Source organism: Solanum tuberosum, unplaced genomic scaffold, assembly GCF_000226075.1.
Source record: "Solanum tuberosum cultivar DM 1-3 516 R44 unplaced genomic scaffold, SolTub_3.0 scf00092, whole genome shotgun sequence".
Taxonomy (NCBI): domain Eukaryota; kingdom Viridiplantae; phylum Streptophyta; class Magnoliopsida; order Solanales; family Solanaceae; genus Solanum; species Solanum tuberosum.
The window spans coordinates 1,466,280-1,483,394 of NW_006239019.1; the positions used below are offsets into that span (position 1 = coordinate 1,466,280).

At 33.1% G+C, this 17,115-nt stretch overlaps 2 protein-coding genes and 1 pseudogene across 2 annotated transcripts; 2 read left to right on the top strand and 1 right to left on the bottom strand.

The window, feature by feature from the left end:
* The first annotated feature begins 6,163 nt into the window (after positions 1-6,163).
* LOC102592904 (cysteine synthase-like) lies at positions 6,164-7,912 on the top strand (annotated as a pseudogene).
* A 790-nt stretch (positions 7,913-8,702) lies between these two features.
* On the bottom strand, positions 8,703-11,402 carry LOC102593244 (late embryogenesis abundant protein D-34). The gene is made up of 3 exons (XM_006347799.1): positions 11,268-11,402; positions 8,999-9,274; positions 8,703-8,912 (listed from the first exon to the last, which is right to left on the bottom strand). Exons 1-3 carry the CDS (start codon positions 11,400-11,402, stop codon positions 8,703-8,705), a joined length of 621 nt encoding a protein of 206 aa, XP_006347861.1.
* Positions 11,403-15,596: 4,194 nt separating this feature from the next.
* LOC102604055 (deoxyuridine 5'-triphosphate nucleotidohydrolase) lies at positions 15,597-16,813 on the top strand. The gene is made up of 3 exons (XM_006347750.2): positions 15,597-15,794; positions 15,922-16,013; positions 16,399-16,813. The coding sequence occupies exons 1-3, from the start codon at positions 15,679-15,681 to the stop codon at positions 16,641-16,643; spliced, it is 453 nt and encodes a 150-aa protein (XP_006347812.1). The 5' UTR covers positions 15,597-15,678; the 3' UTR covers positions 16,644-16,813.
* Positions 16,814-17,115: the final 302 nt, after the last annotated feature.

The window sequence follows — 17,115 nt, forward strand, 5'->3', positions numbered from 1 at the left end:
GCTGTATCAAAATTCCTTTAAAAGGAAAGGGAATAAAGGTGGTGCCTCCTCTTATAATGCCCGAGTGGAGTCACATTTGACTCTCAAAGATGATGCTCAGACAGGGTCTTCTAAAAAATATGATGAGAATGTTGAGGCGAATTTAGCATTGAAAGATGATGCTTTTGATGGGCTCGATGATATTACTCATCTAGAAGCTGAGGACTTCTTTGGGGATCGCAATTGAAGATTGATAATTGAATTGGGAAATGAATAATATTATGTGTTTTTAATGTCTTACTTAAAGTTCATGTACTTGAATTTTCTTTTGTTAAGTTTCATATTTCTTATTATGTATTTTTATTTTTATGAAGATAAATAAAATTTCGTAGTCTTCAGTTGGATCCAAGATAAGTAATGGAGATATGTGTCTTCTGGACAGTGCCACAACTCATACGATACTAAGAGAAAAGAAATATTTCTCTCATTTGGTAATGAAAAAGGCATATGTTAATACAATATCTGGTAGTACAAAATTGATTGAGGGTCTGGAAGAGCAGCCTTATTACTACGTGGAGGAACATTATTGGTAATTGATAATGCATTGTATTGTAGTAAGTCTCATAGAAACTTGTTAAGTTTCAAGGTTATTCGCCAAAATGACTATCATGTTGAGACTGCGAATGAAGAAAATGTTGAATACCTTTATATTACTACAATAAATGCGGAGAAGAAAACTGTGCATGAAAAATTGCCTGCACTTTCTTCTGGGTTGTACCATACAAATATTAGTACAGTTGAATCACATGCCATAGTAAACAAAAGGTTTACTGGTTATAATGATTTTATCATTTGGCATGACCGGTTGGGCCATCCCGGTTATAATATGATGCACAGAATAATTGAGAATTCACATGGGCATAGTTTGAAGAACCAAAATGTTCTTCAATCAAAGGAATTCTCTTGTGTTGCTTGTTCACAAGGAAAGTTGGTTATCAAACCATCAACGATTAAGGTTGGAGTGGAATCTCCCGCATTTCTGGAACGGATACAGGGTGATATATGTAGGCCTATTCACTCTGCATGTGGACCATTTAAATATTATATGGTCTTGATAGATGCATCTACAAGATGGTCTCATGTGTGCTTATTATCAATTCGCAATATGGCTTTTGCGAGGTTGTTGGCTCAAATAATAAGGTTAAAATCACAATTTCCAGATTATGCAATAAAAACAATTCGTTTTGATAATGCTGGTTAGTTTACATCTCAGGCATTTAATGATTATTGTTTGTCCACTGGAATAATAGTTGAACATCCTGTTGCACATGTTCATACTCAAAATCGTTTAGCAGAGTCATTGATTAAACGTCTTCAATTGATAGCTAAACCATTGCTGATGAGAACAAAGTTGCCTGTTTCGGTTTGGAGGCATGCTATTTTGCATGCAGCAGCACTTGTGCGTATAAGGCCAACCAGTTATCATGACATCTCCCCAATACAATTGATTTTTGGTCAGGAGCCAAACATTTCCCATCTTAAAATCTTTGGTTGTGCGGTATATGTTCCAATTGCTCCACCACAACGCACAAAGATGGGTACCCAAAGAAGGTTGGAGATATATGTTGGGTGTGAATGTAGTTCTATTATAAAATATTTGGAACCTAGAACTGGAGATTTATTTACGGCAAGGTTTGCTAATTGTCATTTTGATGAATCAGTATACCCAACATTAAGGGAAGAACAAAAGCAATTGGGAAATGAGATAGATTGGAATTCACTTTCACTGTCTCATTTAGATCCTCGAACAAATCAATGTGAGCAAGAAGTTCAAAAGATAATTTATTTGCAGAATATTGCAAATCAATTGCCGGATGCATTTACTAACCTTTCACGGATTACTAAATCATATATCCCAGCTGCTAATGCTCAAGTTCGAGTTGATGTCCCGAAAGGACAAAATGTTAAGCAGATGAGTCTGGACTACACTTAAAACGTGGTAGACCAATTGGTTCCAAGGATAAAAATCCTCAAAAAAGGAAAAGAATAAATTATCAAGATGATCATAATATAAAGGCAATTGCTCATGAAAAGCTCCGAGACATAATAAATGAAGACACCACAGAGGAGGTCCATGTACCTGAAAATAATGAGAATGAAGAAATCTCTATAAATTATGTCTCGACGAGAAAAAGGTGGATTTTGTGCGAAAATGTAATGAAAATGGTAAAGTCGTAAGATATAAAGCACGACTTGTGGCACAAGAATTTTCGCAAAGACCTGGTTTTGATTATGAGGAGACATATTCTCATGTGGTAGATTCAATTACCTTCAAGTATCTAATAAATATGACAGTTCATGAAAAGCTTGAAATGCATCTAATGGACGCTGTCACAGCCTATTTATATGGCTCACTAGACCACAATATTTTTATGAAAATCCCTGAAGCACTCAAAGTGCCTGAAGCATATGAAAATTCAAAAGAAAATTGTTCAATAAAGCTTCAGAAATCCTTGTATGGATTGAAACAATCATGGCGAATGTGGTATAATCGTCTTAGCGAATATTTGCTAAAAGAAGGGTATAAGAATGACCCTATTTGTCCTTGTATTTTTATACGAAGGTCAAAATATGAATTTGTAATAATATATGTTTATGTTGATGACTTGAACATCATTGGAACTCCTACAAAGCTTTCAAAAGTCGTTGAGTGTTTGAAGAAAAAATTTGAAATGAAAGATCTTGGAAAGACAAAATTTTGTCTTGGCCTTCAGATTGAGCATTTGAAAAGTGAAATATTTTTCCATCAATCAACATATACTGAAAAGGTTTTGAAGCGATTTTACATGGATAAATCACACCCATTGAGTACTCCGATGGTTGTAAGATCTCTCGATATAAATAAAGATCCATTCCGACCTTAAGAAAAGGATGAAGAGATTCTTGGTGATGAAACACCATATCTTAGTGCTATTGGGGGCACTAATGTACCTAGCCAACAATACCCGGCCAGATATTTGTTTCGCAGTAAGTTTATTGGCGAGATTCAGCTCATGTCCAACAAGAAGACATTGGAAAGGTGTTAAGCATATATTCAGATATTTTCAAGGAACAATTTATATGAGATTGTTGTATTCTAATGCATCCAAGTCAGAATTGATCGTTTATGCAGATGCTGGCTATTTGTCTGATCCACATAAATCCCGATCTCAGACAGGCTATTTATTCACATATGGAGATACAGCTATATCATGGCGTTCGATGAAGCAAACAATAGTTGCTACTTCTTCAAATCATGCAAAAATAATAGTCATTCATAAAGCCAGTCGAGAGTGTGTATGGTTAAGATTAATGACTCAACACATTTTGCAATTATGCGGTCTTTCTGTGCAAACTAAGATTCCAACAATATTGTATGAAGATAATGCTGCTTGCATAGCTCAATTAAAGGGAGGATATATCAAAGGAGACCGAACAAAACATATTTCACCTAAGTTTTTTTCCACACATGATCTTCAACAAAATGGTGGGATAAATGTTCAACAGATTCGTTCGAGTGATAATCTTGCAGATTTATTCACTAAGGCATTGCCAACATCAGCATTTGAGAAGTTAAGATATAAGATTGGAATGCGTCGTCTCCAGGATATCAAATAAAGTTTTCATCAGGGGGAGTAAAATACGCGTTGTACTATTTTTCCCTTAACCAAAGTTTTGTCCCATTGGGTTTTCCTAGTAAGGTTTTTAATGAGGCAGCACTCAAGGCGTATTACAAGATATGTGTGCTCTTTTTCCTTCACTAGGATTTTTCCACTGGGTTTTTCCTAGTAAGGTTTTAACGAGGCACATTATCTATGGACATCCAAGGGGGAGTGTTATAAATACATTAATGTGGATGTCATCTGTAACTCTCTTCAAAGATCATCCGTAACTCTCTTTGAAGTTCATGTATGAAATAAATGAACACTATTTAATTCATGTAACTTTGAAGAGACATTTTGTACTATAAATAAGCGATGATTTATTTTATAAAAGAGACAATTGAAAAGTACAAAAGAAAGAAATAAGAAAGCATTATCTCCCATATATCTTGTCTATATATTTATTGTTTGATATTATTTTTTATTGCTAACATTTCACAACAAAATTCCTAAAATTAGCTCATCCCAATATATTTAAAATATTTAAGTCTAATATAAAATAAAATAATTTATTGTGTAAAAGTGAAAAATAAAATTCTTATTCTTAAAATAACAAAATTCTTATTCTTCTTTCTTACATAATAAATTCTTTATTTTATTTTACGTTTTATACACAATTATTTTATGTTTTCATTTGTGAAATATTTTTTAAATTTATTTGGATTGATTATTTTAATTATATATGTTAAACTTAATTATTTTAATATTCAATATTTTCTCTGATTTATTTTTTACTAAATGATAATAATAATAATAAATCCTTTGATTTTATTCAATGAGGATCCTTAAATGACCGTAGGAAGTTTTCTACATCGTTTCATGTTCCTCTATTTTGCAATTTTCTCAAACTTATTGTTGCACCCAGAATTTTTTTGTTTATTTATCCGATTCTCTCTTTTATATTCATCTACTAGTTTTCTTTTTTCTTCATTTGGTGTCTATATCTATATTGGAGTCCGATTTTTTCAGATTTACTAGTTATTATCTATAGGTGATAAAAAAATTAAACACATAAATAAATTTTTATTATTATATGTTATTTATTAAAAAGTAAATAAAAAATCAATAAATATTGATATAATTAAATTCTAACATCATGATTTTAATATAACTAAAATAATCAATCCAAATAAACTAAAAAATATTCCTCAAATTAAAACATAAAATAATAGTGTACAAAACACAAAATAAAATAACGAATTTATTGTATAAAAATAAAGAACAATTTTTTTATTATATTATTTTAAGAATAAGAATTTTACCCTTCATTTTTACACAATAAATTCTTTATTTTATTTTACGTTAGACTTTATATTAAGAATTTGAATAAATAAAAATTGTCTTTTAACACAAACAAAAGAATTAATTAATTAATAAAATAAGCATGAGCAATTATTTTACTACAATCATTGACAACGACTAACATCTAAAAAGGAGAGGAAATCTCCCGATTATGAGCGACTACTTGCCAAACGAAAAAACAAAGAAGACAAAACAAGCATGAGCAAGTTATTGAAAAAAAATAAAATCCCGTGAGATATAGACGGCCGTGTGTCGTAGCGATTTGTCTGTTTTGGTTTGATAAAAAAAAAATTGTCCCTATGTGCATTTTAGTTAAAAACAAGTTTTGATTACGGACTCGTTTCAATTTGTTTATTTGATTTTGACTTGATACAAAATTTAAGAAAATAAAAATAAAATAAAATTTTAAGATCATAAATTAAAAATATATCAAAAGAATATTTCAATTTTATCATCTTAAACATGTTACGTGAAAAATAAGTTTCTTTTTTAGAGGGACTTATCTTTCTTTGTATCTCCGTAAAGTGATTTAATCAACAACAGTAACAACCCACTTATGATCATCTCAAAATGACCATCCTTTAAAATTTAAGTATAAGCAATTACCAGATGATGTTTGTTCATTTGTGTCAGTTGACAGCTCCTAAAGTAATTGTTGTGGACTGATAGTACTTGGGCAATCGCCCTTCAAGATTTAGCTTCTGGGTTGAGTTAGGCCTAGTGTCATATCTTAACATTCCTAGAGAGTGTCGAAGATCGAGCAAGTTTTTTCCTGTATGATTGATATATATATATATATATATATATATATATAAAATGCATTTCTTATCTGGCTCATCATATATATATATATATATTGTGGTTTCACTTTCATGAGAGTGTAGTAGGTTACATAGGTTATCTTCTTTCTTATTATCGCATAGCTCTTGTTTCTCATTATTGCAGTAAGTCAGCAAGTCAGTATGGAAGAAAGGAGGGAGATCGCGAAAGATGGCACGGAAGTATTTTCCTTTCTGAGATCTTTCTTGGTACCCTTAGCATTCATCTTTTATTTTAAGCATCATATTCATCTCATTTTGTTGTCTTCACAATGTAGCTTATTGGAAGCACCCCTATGGTATATCTGAACAAAATCGCGGAAGGTTGTGCTGCCCAAATTGCAGCCAAATTGGAGATAATGCAACCATGCTCAAGTATCAAAAGTTGACATTTTTATTGCTGGGATTGGGACTGGAGGCACAGTGACAGGAACTGGAAAGTTTCTCAAGGAAACGAATCCAGAAATAAAGGTTCGGTTATTTGTGAGTGATAAGTGGTATTGTTCTTATTTCTTATTCCTTTGTCTTGTGGGAAAATCAGGTATATGGTATAGAACCAGCCGAAAATGCATTTCTAAATGGAGGACAACTAGGTCAGTCAAGTTTCTTCCCATCAATAGAGTTTTTCCAGCTTATCTCTCATACTGTGTTTTCATCACTACTTTCTGTGAATGTATCATAGACAATTAAATGTTACCGTTAAAGGGCCGCATAAAATCCAAGGAATTGGTCCTGGTTTAATCCCACATGTTCTCGATCTCAGCATCCTGGATGAAGTTCTTCAAGTAAGGCTGTATACCATATCAGTTGTTGTCAGATTATAAACATTTAAGTTTTTGTTCAGTGTGTATAAGTTTTTGTTGGTTTAGAAGCATTTTTATATTCTTATTAAAAAATTATGTTGAAGTGCTTCCAATACCCTATTTGCACATCTGTCAGAAGTTAAGTATAATGGACTAATTACTCAGCATTATGGATCACTTCTTTTGGCAGTTGAATTTGGATTAATTGTCAGTCTTCAATAGTGATAAACGTTGCTGAGAACGTTGGGCAATTGTGTTGTCCGTTTGTGTCCGTTGTGGGTTTTTCTGGCAGAACGTGCGTAGTGGTCAACTATGGCCATTACATCTTCATTATTCATCCTCCATTATTCTTGTAACCTATGTAACATATGTAACTCCTAAAGCTATTTATCTTCACTATTAACTACACCATTATCTTTCTATTCATTGCTAGGAAGACTTCTTCTACTATAAATAGTGATGGTATTCATTTGGTTTGGGTGAGATATAATACACTAGAAAAATATAGAGTGAAAGAGTTAGTCAAAAAAGAGAGTTCTTATTAGTTGAAGGGAGGTGTTCTTTTTTGTGGAGCTTTGGACTCAACTCTTGTCCAGAGTTGTTGAGTTATACTTTGTGAAGGCTGTTGTATCCTGGAGGGGACAAGTCAAAGAGGACTACTGCTGGACCGGTGAAAACATTTGCTGCAGTGGGCTTGAATCTCCTTAAAGAGAGCGAGATATCCGCGCCTCAGCCTGAAGAGATTTATTTTCTTCATATTTATTTTCAATTGTAATCTTGTATTTTTGTTATCTTGTAAGTTTTCACTAACAGTTTTTCCTGGTATGATATCAGCTTCTGTTTTTATATAATGTTCAGGTATCTAGTGATGAAGCTATTGAAATGGCAAAGCTTCTTGCACTGAAAGAAGGCCTACTGGTAAGTTCATCGGTCAGTAAAGATCACTTTCGAGTCCGCAGATTGTCTGTCTACCGCCTCATTTGTTATGTGTGTTCTTATTATGTCATCACGGCTAATCTATACTTACTTTTTCTTTTGGAATATTTTCAGGTAGGAATATCATCAGGGGCTGCAGCAGACAGCAGTAAAAGTGGCAAAAAGACCAGAAAATGCTGGGAAACTTATTGTGGTAAGTTAGATCTATCCAGTAAGCTGATAACACTCTTTCTCTCATGTCTCCTTAAAACATTTGAACACTGGCCTAAAATTCTCTATGCAGATTATATTCGTTGGTTCTGGAGAGCGTTATCTTTCCACCATGCTGTTTGATTCCATTCGAGAAGAGGTGGAAAACATGACTTTTGAGTAACTTTATGCTTCTTTGGACAGAGAGATAGGGTATTCGAGGAAGATATATACTGTAACTTGAGCTAAAATAGTAAAAACAACTGAATTGTAAGCTCCTAAATTGGTTAATGAATACAAATATTCTTACCATGAAAATAATATAAAGATAAACTATTTCCCAATGGCATATTTGTGGAGAAAGGCTTCCATCAGCAAACAGGCTGGCATTTACTTTACTTTCTGATACTTCACGACTTTTAATTGTCAAACCAACTACTATTCATATTATTCTTTCTCTCGCTTGCACATATAATTGGACTCTTAAGAAACTGGAGGTATGTAGAGAGGAAATGAGAGAGACTAATCAGAACTTGCACCATTTTGCAAGTCATTCCGAAGATATAGTGCAAATGCTTGGAACTAGATTGAAGCAAATTCAAGAAATTACTCATGTACAGTGTAAAGCATACATTTTGTCATCTTAATGGAACAGCATCTCTAACTTCCCGAATATGCACAAGAGTCAGTAATGAAAAGGTACATAATCTTGCAATACTCCTGAACCCTTGCACAAAGCTGGGAAGGGAAAAGAAACTCACTACACAGGTTCTGAGTATTATTCACTACAGATAACTACGTATTCCAATAAGCTAAGCCTCAATAGTTAAGGCTTGTAACAATCCCTCGCGCAAAAGCTACTATGGGGAAGGACAAAAAATTGTGTTAATGTCTTCAAAAGAAAACAAGAACAGAAAGATTTAAAGAACAGGACAGGTTTGAAGGATTAGATATAACAGTAGTTTACTCTAATCCTAGTTTTGTTTTTGTTTGAGATTGTTATCGTTATTCTTTGTGCTAGAAGTACTGTTAGTTTGGTTGAGCCTTGCAGCAGCAGCAATAGAAGCAGCAACACCACCAGGACGGGTGCACAAGTTTGGATCATTCCTCAGTTCTGCACCAATCACTCCCTCTGCATCTTTGCGTGTCACTGGCTTATCTGACGGTAACTTTGAACTTGCTTCCTGCCAAACACCAATGTATTGTCTTAGTTATACGTACGTATGATTTAACTTATGTACACCTGACAGTTTTTAGGTTGTTAGCTTACCGCGAGGATTTCAGCCAGTTTAGTTTTTTCCTCCTCTTTGGTAAGTCTAGCATTGCGAGTAGCAGCTGATTGAGCAGCAGCAGCAACTCCACCAGGGATGATGTTGGTACGTCCAGTGGCTCTCACTTCTGCTGCCTGTATGGCTGCCGCATCACTGTAATCAACCGGCTTGCTTCCAGCTGTCACAACAGTGGCTTCAAGGGCTTCACCAATGGTAATGTTTACTCTTCCTGAGACTGATTCTGAGCTTACTTGTTTTCTGTCTTTTCCATGTACCTTCGAGTAGAGGTCACGTTTTACACAAAAGTAAGAAAAATGTTGATTCATCTTTATAAAAATTGTAATGCAAACAAATGTATACCTATTTATTAGATGAATACGGGATCATTGGATACCAATCTCAATTTAAACAAATATATATAGATTTGCTAGGTGAATACAAACCAATGGATCCCAATTTCTGTTTAAATAAATGTATACAATTTTGATAGTTGAATCCAGACCAATGTATACCTATGTATTAAAAAGATACTAATGAAAACAAATATATGTCAATTTATTAAAAGAATACGGATCAACAGAAATTTATTAATTTCATTTCTCCCTTGGATAGTTACATTGATATGTACCCAGTTTGATGAAATATCACCTAAAGAGCAAGAAAAAGAATTCCTTTCAATCAACATTTGACTAGCTAGCTTGCACCCTGAAAAGTTATAGTTTTTCGTTTAACGCCTGTTTCACTAGAGATCTAAAAATATCAAAAAAATCTTTATAGAATCGTCCTATTATTGTTCGATTCAAATAAGTGTTATGTTTACTCATTTTCTCTAAAACACAAATATGTACGCGCATGCTTTACAAAATGACACGTATGAGGAGTTTTATAAATATATATATATATATATATATATGTTATTAAAAGTGAGAACAATCTAAGTCAAAAGTTAAATTACGAAAATACCCTTTATCTACTAATTGATTTTCTTAAAATCATTTTTAAAAATTACTTTTTTCATTTAAAATCAACTCCATAATTACACCTCTTCATTTTCATAGCTTATATTATAATATTCATTAATCTTGTGCCTTTAACTCACACATAATTATCATCTTAAATTAATATTATTTTCTATTTCTTTTTAGCTTCCATCCGTTAAAAGAACTTTTTATATTATTTTACCTTCTATAAAATCAATAGTTTTAGGGAAAATTGTATATAATGGCAAACTATTAATTCAAATTAAATGATATAACTACAGTTTGATTTAATTGTGTCCCGTAGCAAACTGTTGCCAGTCGCCTCTCTCCCTTAAACTCTCGCTCGCCACTCTCTCCCTCGCCTCTCTCGCTTTATAGAAACAGAAATGTATAAATTGTGTTTCTGTTTGTATAAAGCGAGAGAAAATTGTATATACATATGCAAAAACATATATCTTCGTCCTATACACTTATAATTATACAATACAAATATTCCTCTACCCAGTTTTCTTTTGCCTTTCTCTCTTTCTCGCTTTATACAAACACAGATTATACAAAATACAATGTATAATTTATGTTTGTATAAAGCGAGAGAGAGAGAGCGATATTTGATATACAAACGTTTTATTTCGATTCAATTGTATACAAATTCAAATTTTATACGGATATACAAACACATAAAATTGAATTGAGAGGATACCAACGATTTATACAAACGAGAGGCTGGCAGCAATTTATACAAATGGCCTACCAGCGAAATTATACAAATCTGAAGAGGAGCCAGCGAATTATACAATTGTTTCTTTTGTATATATGTATAGCGAAATAACCACTGCCTTTGGTATATATGTATAGCGAAATAGCATAACAAAGTTTGCTATGGAGTGTAATTATGCAAACTATAGTTATAGCATACAAATATGATTTTTGTGTTTGATATATGTGAAAGTTGCTCTATTATTATATGCCTTCTTTTTAAAAATATTCAATAGTTGTTGTATTCTCAGCACTTTCTACAACAAAGGTATATTCTTTTTATATATTAGTTTCACCTTTGTTTTGCTCTTAATGAATTTTGTTCTTTGTTGTTCATTGCTTGTGTTTCCAATCTTCAGACTTTGTTTTATATCATGTGACTTATTTTGCTTGGTCATTTTTTGAAATCCTTGCATCTGCTCAATCTCTTCATTTCCTTCTTTATTATTTTTAAAAAATTGTACTAATTAACATAGAATATACGTGCAACGCACTGTTCGAGAACCAGTATAGAAAAAATATAGTTTAGAACCTGTCCACCAATAGATTCAGCAACAGCTTTCTTTCTAGCAAGTGATGATTCTTGAACATCTTTCACATTCTCTTCAGGTTTAATGGACTCATGCTCTTGCTCTGCTTCTTCCCTCCTTGGTTGTTCTTGGCTCATTTTTAATATCTCAAAAAATCAAGATTTCAACTATAGAAATTAATATTTATTTGGAAAGGAAATTAAAAGTAATAACATTCTCCCTCTTGTATATGGTGTTATAAGTTTGTATGGAGAAAGTAGTGTCCACTTTCCATGCATAATAAGTGTCGATAAAAGAGGAAAGTTTGAAAGCTAAACACGTGTTTGGAATAGAATTTTATTAGAACTATTTTGGTGGATATTCTGTTGTGAATCAAGTTGTCTCTGAAAGGCCTATGGGCTATTAGAGACTTTTTATTTTGGGATCCAGGCCCCAATAACCATTTGTTAAAAAGGACTAGGAGTTAGAAGAAAGGTTATGAAAACTATTATGTGAAGCTTTGGCTTTCTGATCCTCTCATCTCCCTTCTATGGTCTAGTATCTCATCCCCTTCTAGTTACCTTCTTCTAAGTTAAGCTATCCATAATTAGTGTGTTATTACTTTGGTGTGCGTACTCTACGATATAACTTGTATTCAGTGATTAATATATATAAGAGTGCTTTTGTTGGAATTGAGTTTGTTACATTGGTGCTTTCATCCAGAGGTCTCTCTAATGGAGGACCAAAAAGTACTCGAGGTTTTTGTTGGTGATTCCATTCGGAATTCAATACAAGAAATGAAGGATTGCATCTCTAAAGATCTCACTGAATTTCGTTCAATGTTGCTGGAGGTTTTGGGGGAAAAGCATCCGACTTCTTTTGAACCCAAAAACACAGTCATGGACGTCGAATTATGGCAGTTTCGAGGCAAGAATACAGAGGCTTGGATAGTTCAAGCAGAACATTATTTCAATTTCTATAAAATTGAGGAAGATCAAAAGCTTAACGTGGCGTCATTCTACCTTGATGGTGAAGCATTGGAATGGTACCAATGGTTATTAAGGAATAATCAATTAATTGATTGGATGCATTTCGCTGAAAAGGTGAGAATTCGATTTAAACAGAAAGTATGTGAGTCTGCTGGAGGGAGATTTGCCAATCTCTGGCAGGTACCCTCTGTGACTGAGTACCCAAATCGTTTAGAGGTCGTTTCGTCGAATTTCGGCCAGCCAGATATACTTTCGCCATGCCTTGCACATGTAACCGATTCACCCTTGCCTCAAAACTATGATGAGCAATCAGAAAACCCAATCAAAATTGATGAGCACAAGGTGTTCGATGAAATGTTAAATAGTAACTGCCCCAAGGTATTTACTGTGGCATTAGGTGCTCCTTTTGAAATTCGCGATGAAAATGTTATAGGTCCTGATGGCAGCAAAGTCCAGTTGTTCTATGGGCATCCTCAAATAGATATGTCAGAGAGGTATGTTACAACAACTTCTCTGGATTGTGGCTCTTGTAAACAAGAAGTTGGTCTTAATTTCTTTGCAGACATGTATCTTGCTGAATTTTTCTTGGAGCCTGAGAGTATTGAGGATTTATATCTGGATAATTTTTTTATAAAGAATGAAAGTGGTATTCCAATAAGTGAACTACTTTCAGATGAAATGACCTCCATGGATATGGCTCTAACAGGTTATTCAGTGAATGCAGAGACATTACTTTTGTTGGGATCTAGTAGCACGTTTTATTTCATTATATATGCTAACCATATGACACAAGTGTGGGATCCAGGACGACGATGGTGCGGTGCTTACACCACTACTTATCGGACATTTGTTCAGTTTGAAATTTTAAGGGATATTAATTTCATTTGCTACTGTTGCATTAACTAACAGGGAAGTGATTACTGGTTAGTGGACAATGTGGTGTTTGTAAGACTAACACTAGCTACTACAATACTTAAGCACAGTTTTGATTTTTTTGGGTGGCCTTAGAAGCATTGAAGAGCAACTGGTGGAACATGAAAGCCTGACCACTGATGTAATTACAGGAGGCATGGCTTGTGTTATTCATCTTCGTAATTTAGAATCTGCAAAGGGTACTGAAGTTGATTCATCAGTACTTGAGGTTAGCAACTCTTGATTTCACTCTAACACTAAAGCAGTAGCTCTCGGCTCACCTTCAAGCCTGGACAGAGTTACTATTGTAATGTCACGGTGAGTCCACTCGAACCTTGAGGACAAGGTTCTTTTTGAGGGCGGGAGTATTGTTGTGAATCAAGTTGTCTCTGAAAGGCCTATGGGCTATTAGAGACTTTTATTTGGGATCCAGGCCCAATAACCATTTGTTAAAAAGGACTAGGAGTTAGAAGAAAGGTTATGAAAACTATTATGTGAAGCTTTGGCTTTCTGATCCTCTCATCTCCCTTCTATGGTCTAGTATCTCATCCCCTTCTAGTTACCTTCTTCTAAGTTAAGCTATCCATAATTAGTGTGTTATTACTTTGGTGTGCGTACTCTACGATATAACTTGTATTCAGTGATTAATATATATAAGAGTGCTTTTGTTGGAATTGAGTTTGTTACATATTCAAAGGCCTTAAATTATTGGAAGCTATTCTTAATTTTGTGACTTTTTCTTTTGTTGAAAGGGAAAACTTTTTAGTGTTTTAAATATTTGATAAAAATCATGTGTTTGATTATAAACAAAGAAATATGATTTTTTCTGTGATCAATTATAATTAAAAGAAATAAATTTGATTAAAAGAAAGTTGTAGTTTAAATAAATTTAAATTTCATAGAGAAATGAAATTATGTGAAACATGTATTATTTTAAAGAACAGTTATGCCAAATACTAATGAGGATAACTAACATTTTCAATAAAGGCAAAAAAACTGTAAAATTACCCTTGAACTCTTGGAATATGGTTTAAATTTATATTTTATTAATAATTTTGGGTCAAATCTATCATATAGTCAATTAGTCCTTGTCATCTGTCAAAATAGGTTAAAATTGCTCATGAAATTTGAACAACATGCTTGTTATTTTCGGTGGCATTGCCATCGTCTTTCAACACTCAAGACATCCAACATTCATATTTCTATTACTCAAGTTCAAATTAAACATCCTCAAGCCCCATATCAGTCTAAAACTCAAATAACGATTTGTTGCATTACTAAGTTAAATAAAATTATCGACATGATTGTTAGGATTTTGTTATGATTTTTTACTATATTTGAGTTTTACTTTTTTTTTAAGAAGGAAAGTCAAAGCAATAACATAATTGTTTTACTTTTCCTTAAAGTAAAATATAATTCTTTTTCATATTTAGTTATATTTTTTCCTTAAAGGAAAAACTTGAAGCTCTATAAATTGAAGATCATCTTCTCTTAGTATAACATAAGAACATTCACAATATTGTCGTTTAGAGAGTTAAAACATCCACAATATTGTCGTTAAGAATATCCACAATGTTGTCTCGTTTAGAGAGTTTTTCTTAGAGGGAGATTTTCTTCCAACACGTTCATGTTTTTTCAATATATTAGTTTTTATAATATGTAGGTCGCTTGACCAAATCTTATAATAATATGTTTTTAAGTATGTTTTTCTTTGTCATTTGATTTATCGCTTTTATGATTTGCAATTAAATTTCCGCATGTCATCTGCTTGAATTCCGCATGACATTGTAATTACTTTCAAACATAATCTATGTTGGATTCGAGAGTAATCACAACGTCATGCGAAAGCTTATAATTGCAAATCATATAACAAATAAAATTATACTAAAATGCATAATATTATTATATGATTTGGTCAATTGACCTAAATGTGAAAACCTAATATAAAAAATAATATAAAACTATTGAGAGAAAATTTCCTACATTATGGGTGTTATTGTCTTTTTGTTATGAGAAGAGAGGTTTTTAACATATACTCCATCCATTTCATAAAAAATTACCTAGTTTGACTTTGAACGCAGTTTAAGAAAATAAATAAGACTTTTTAATCTTGTGATTCTAAATTAAAGTTATGTTAAATGTACCAAAATGCCCTTTAATCTTATAGCCTTAAACATGTCACGTGAAAAGTTGAAGTTAAAGTGTTGCCAAAAAAGGAAATGAGTCATTCTTTTGAAACAGACTAAAAAGAAAATTAAGTCATTCTTTTTGAAACGGAGGGAATAATAGAATTTCACTTTTTTTTAAAAATAACTAAATATGAAAGATAATTATATTTTTTAAAACAATTACATATGATAAAATTTTAATTTCTTTTAAGATTAAAAAAAAAGAATGGCGGGAACTTTTGGCGCTATTCTGCATTTTCAGGTTATATTACCTCCACATCAATCTTTTTCCACCAGCTTGAAACCCTTGTTACGCCGCTCTTACAATTTCTCCTTCCGAAGCTTCTCTACTTCAAAAAATAAAAATGGCTGCAAATGGCATAGCTTCCTCTGCTCTCTTCTTCCGCGTCAAAAAGCTCTCTGATAACGCTGTTTTGCCCTCTAGAGGCTCTCCTCTCTCTGCTGGTTATGATCTCTCCAGGTTTCCCCCTCTTCTTTTTTTTTGATAAATTTAGACTTCACAAAATGGATCTTTTCCCTAAATTTTGTATGTGTTTGATTAACTCAATTTTGGGGATCTGAGTTCTTTTCTTCTGTTTTTGGTGCAGTGCAACGGAGACGAAAGTGCCTGCCAGGGGAAAGGCTCTAGTACCTACAGATCTTAGTATTGCCGTTCCTGAAGGAACATATGCCCGCATAGGTATTTTCTTGCCCCTTTTTTCACTTCCATCATCCCAAACACACTTTGAGTAGAAGATGATTACTACAATTTGACAAAGAAAGTCGATACTTTAGAAATGATATAGTACAATAACTGAAATAATTTGCTCCGATGTTAAACACCTCACTCTCAACCCTACGGTTATGAATTTGAGTCACACCTTAGCAAACTCCTGACCCGCTGTAGTCAACTTCTTACACCTTCTCACTAGAACATTTATGCATCTCCTTTTTACATGTTTGAATCATTTTAGTCGAATACAACCTTGTAGTCCTAACCCAGTAATTTTGTGATAGGTTGGATATTTGAAATTTGATTGTGAATATTAGGGGCTAATTCGATGGTGATCTGTTAATTTTTATAGCTCCAAGATCAGGATTGACCTGGAAGCATTCTATAGACGTTGGGGCAGGTGTGATCGATGCTGACTACAGGGGACCAGTTGGAGTTATACTTTTCAACCATTCTGATGTTGATTTTGAAGTGAAAATTGGTGACAGAATAGCTCAATTGATCATTGAGAAAATCATCGTGCCAGAAGTCGAGGAGGTTGACGATCTAGACTCCACAGTTAGAGGCTCTGGAGGCTTTGGATCAACTGGAGTTTGAAACCCTTTAGCTTGAATTAGAATCATAAATATTGATCACTATATTTACTAGGATGTTGTTTTGATGTAGCTTCACTTGTGCTTTATGCTTTGCCAATGTTGATCTCTGTGTTTTAAGTTCTCTTATGAGTTTAGGTTCTTTTGTCCAATGGAAATTAAATTTTGGAAATTTCTTAAAAAAGATAAATTACTGTCCCTTAAAAAAAAGGATATTGGTGAAATTTGGTTTAGAAGACACTTGTTATGATCTACTTATCATGAATTAGATCCAAATATTTTAGTAAAATAAACATTTATTATGACAGATTTGATCGTATGAGATTTTTACTTTATCAACTATCTTTCTATGAAATGTGACGTTGAATGAACCACAAAACTCTCCAACACTAGTAGGATGAATATTGAATTTAGGAAAATTGGAATACAATCTAAAATTGTAGAGAAAACAACTGAATATACTCTTTAACTTTGCA

Excerpts from the sequence above, each read along its gene's own strand:
- LOC102604055 (XM_006347750.2), top strand. The coding sequence starts at position 15,679 with ATGGCTGCAAATGGCATAGCTTCCTCTGCTCTCTTCTTCCGCGTCAAA. Across the intron at positions 15,795-15,921 it reads GCTGGTTATGATCTCTCCAG|TGCAACGGAGACGAAAGTGC; the intron begins GTTTCCCCCTCT and ends TTTTTGGTGCAG. Across the intron at positions 16,014-16,398 it reads AGGAACATATGCCCGCATAG|CTCCAAGATCAGGATTGACC; the intron begins GTATTTTCTTGC and ends TAATTTTTATAG.
- LOC102593244 (XM_006347799.1), bottom strand. The coding sequence starts at position 11,402 with ATGAGCCAAGAACAACCAAGGAGGGAAGAAGCAGAGCAAGAGCATGAG. Across the intron at positions 9,275-11,267 it reads CTGAATCTATTGGTGGACAG|GTACATGGAAAAGACAGAAA; the intron begins GTTCTAAACTAT and ends CTCTACTCGAAG. Across the intron at positions 8,913-8,998 it reads AACTGGCTGAAATCCTCGCG|GAAGCAAGTTCAAAGTTACC; the intron begins GTAAGCTAACAA and ends GGTGTTTGGCAG.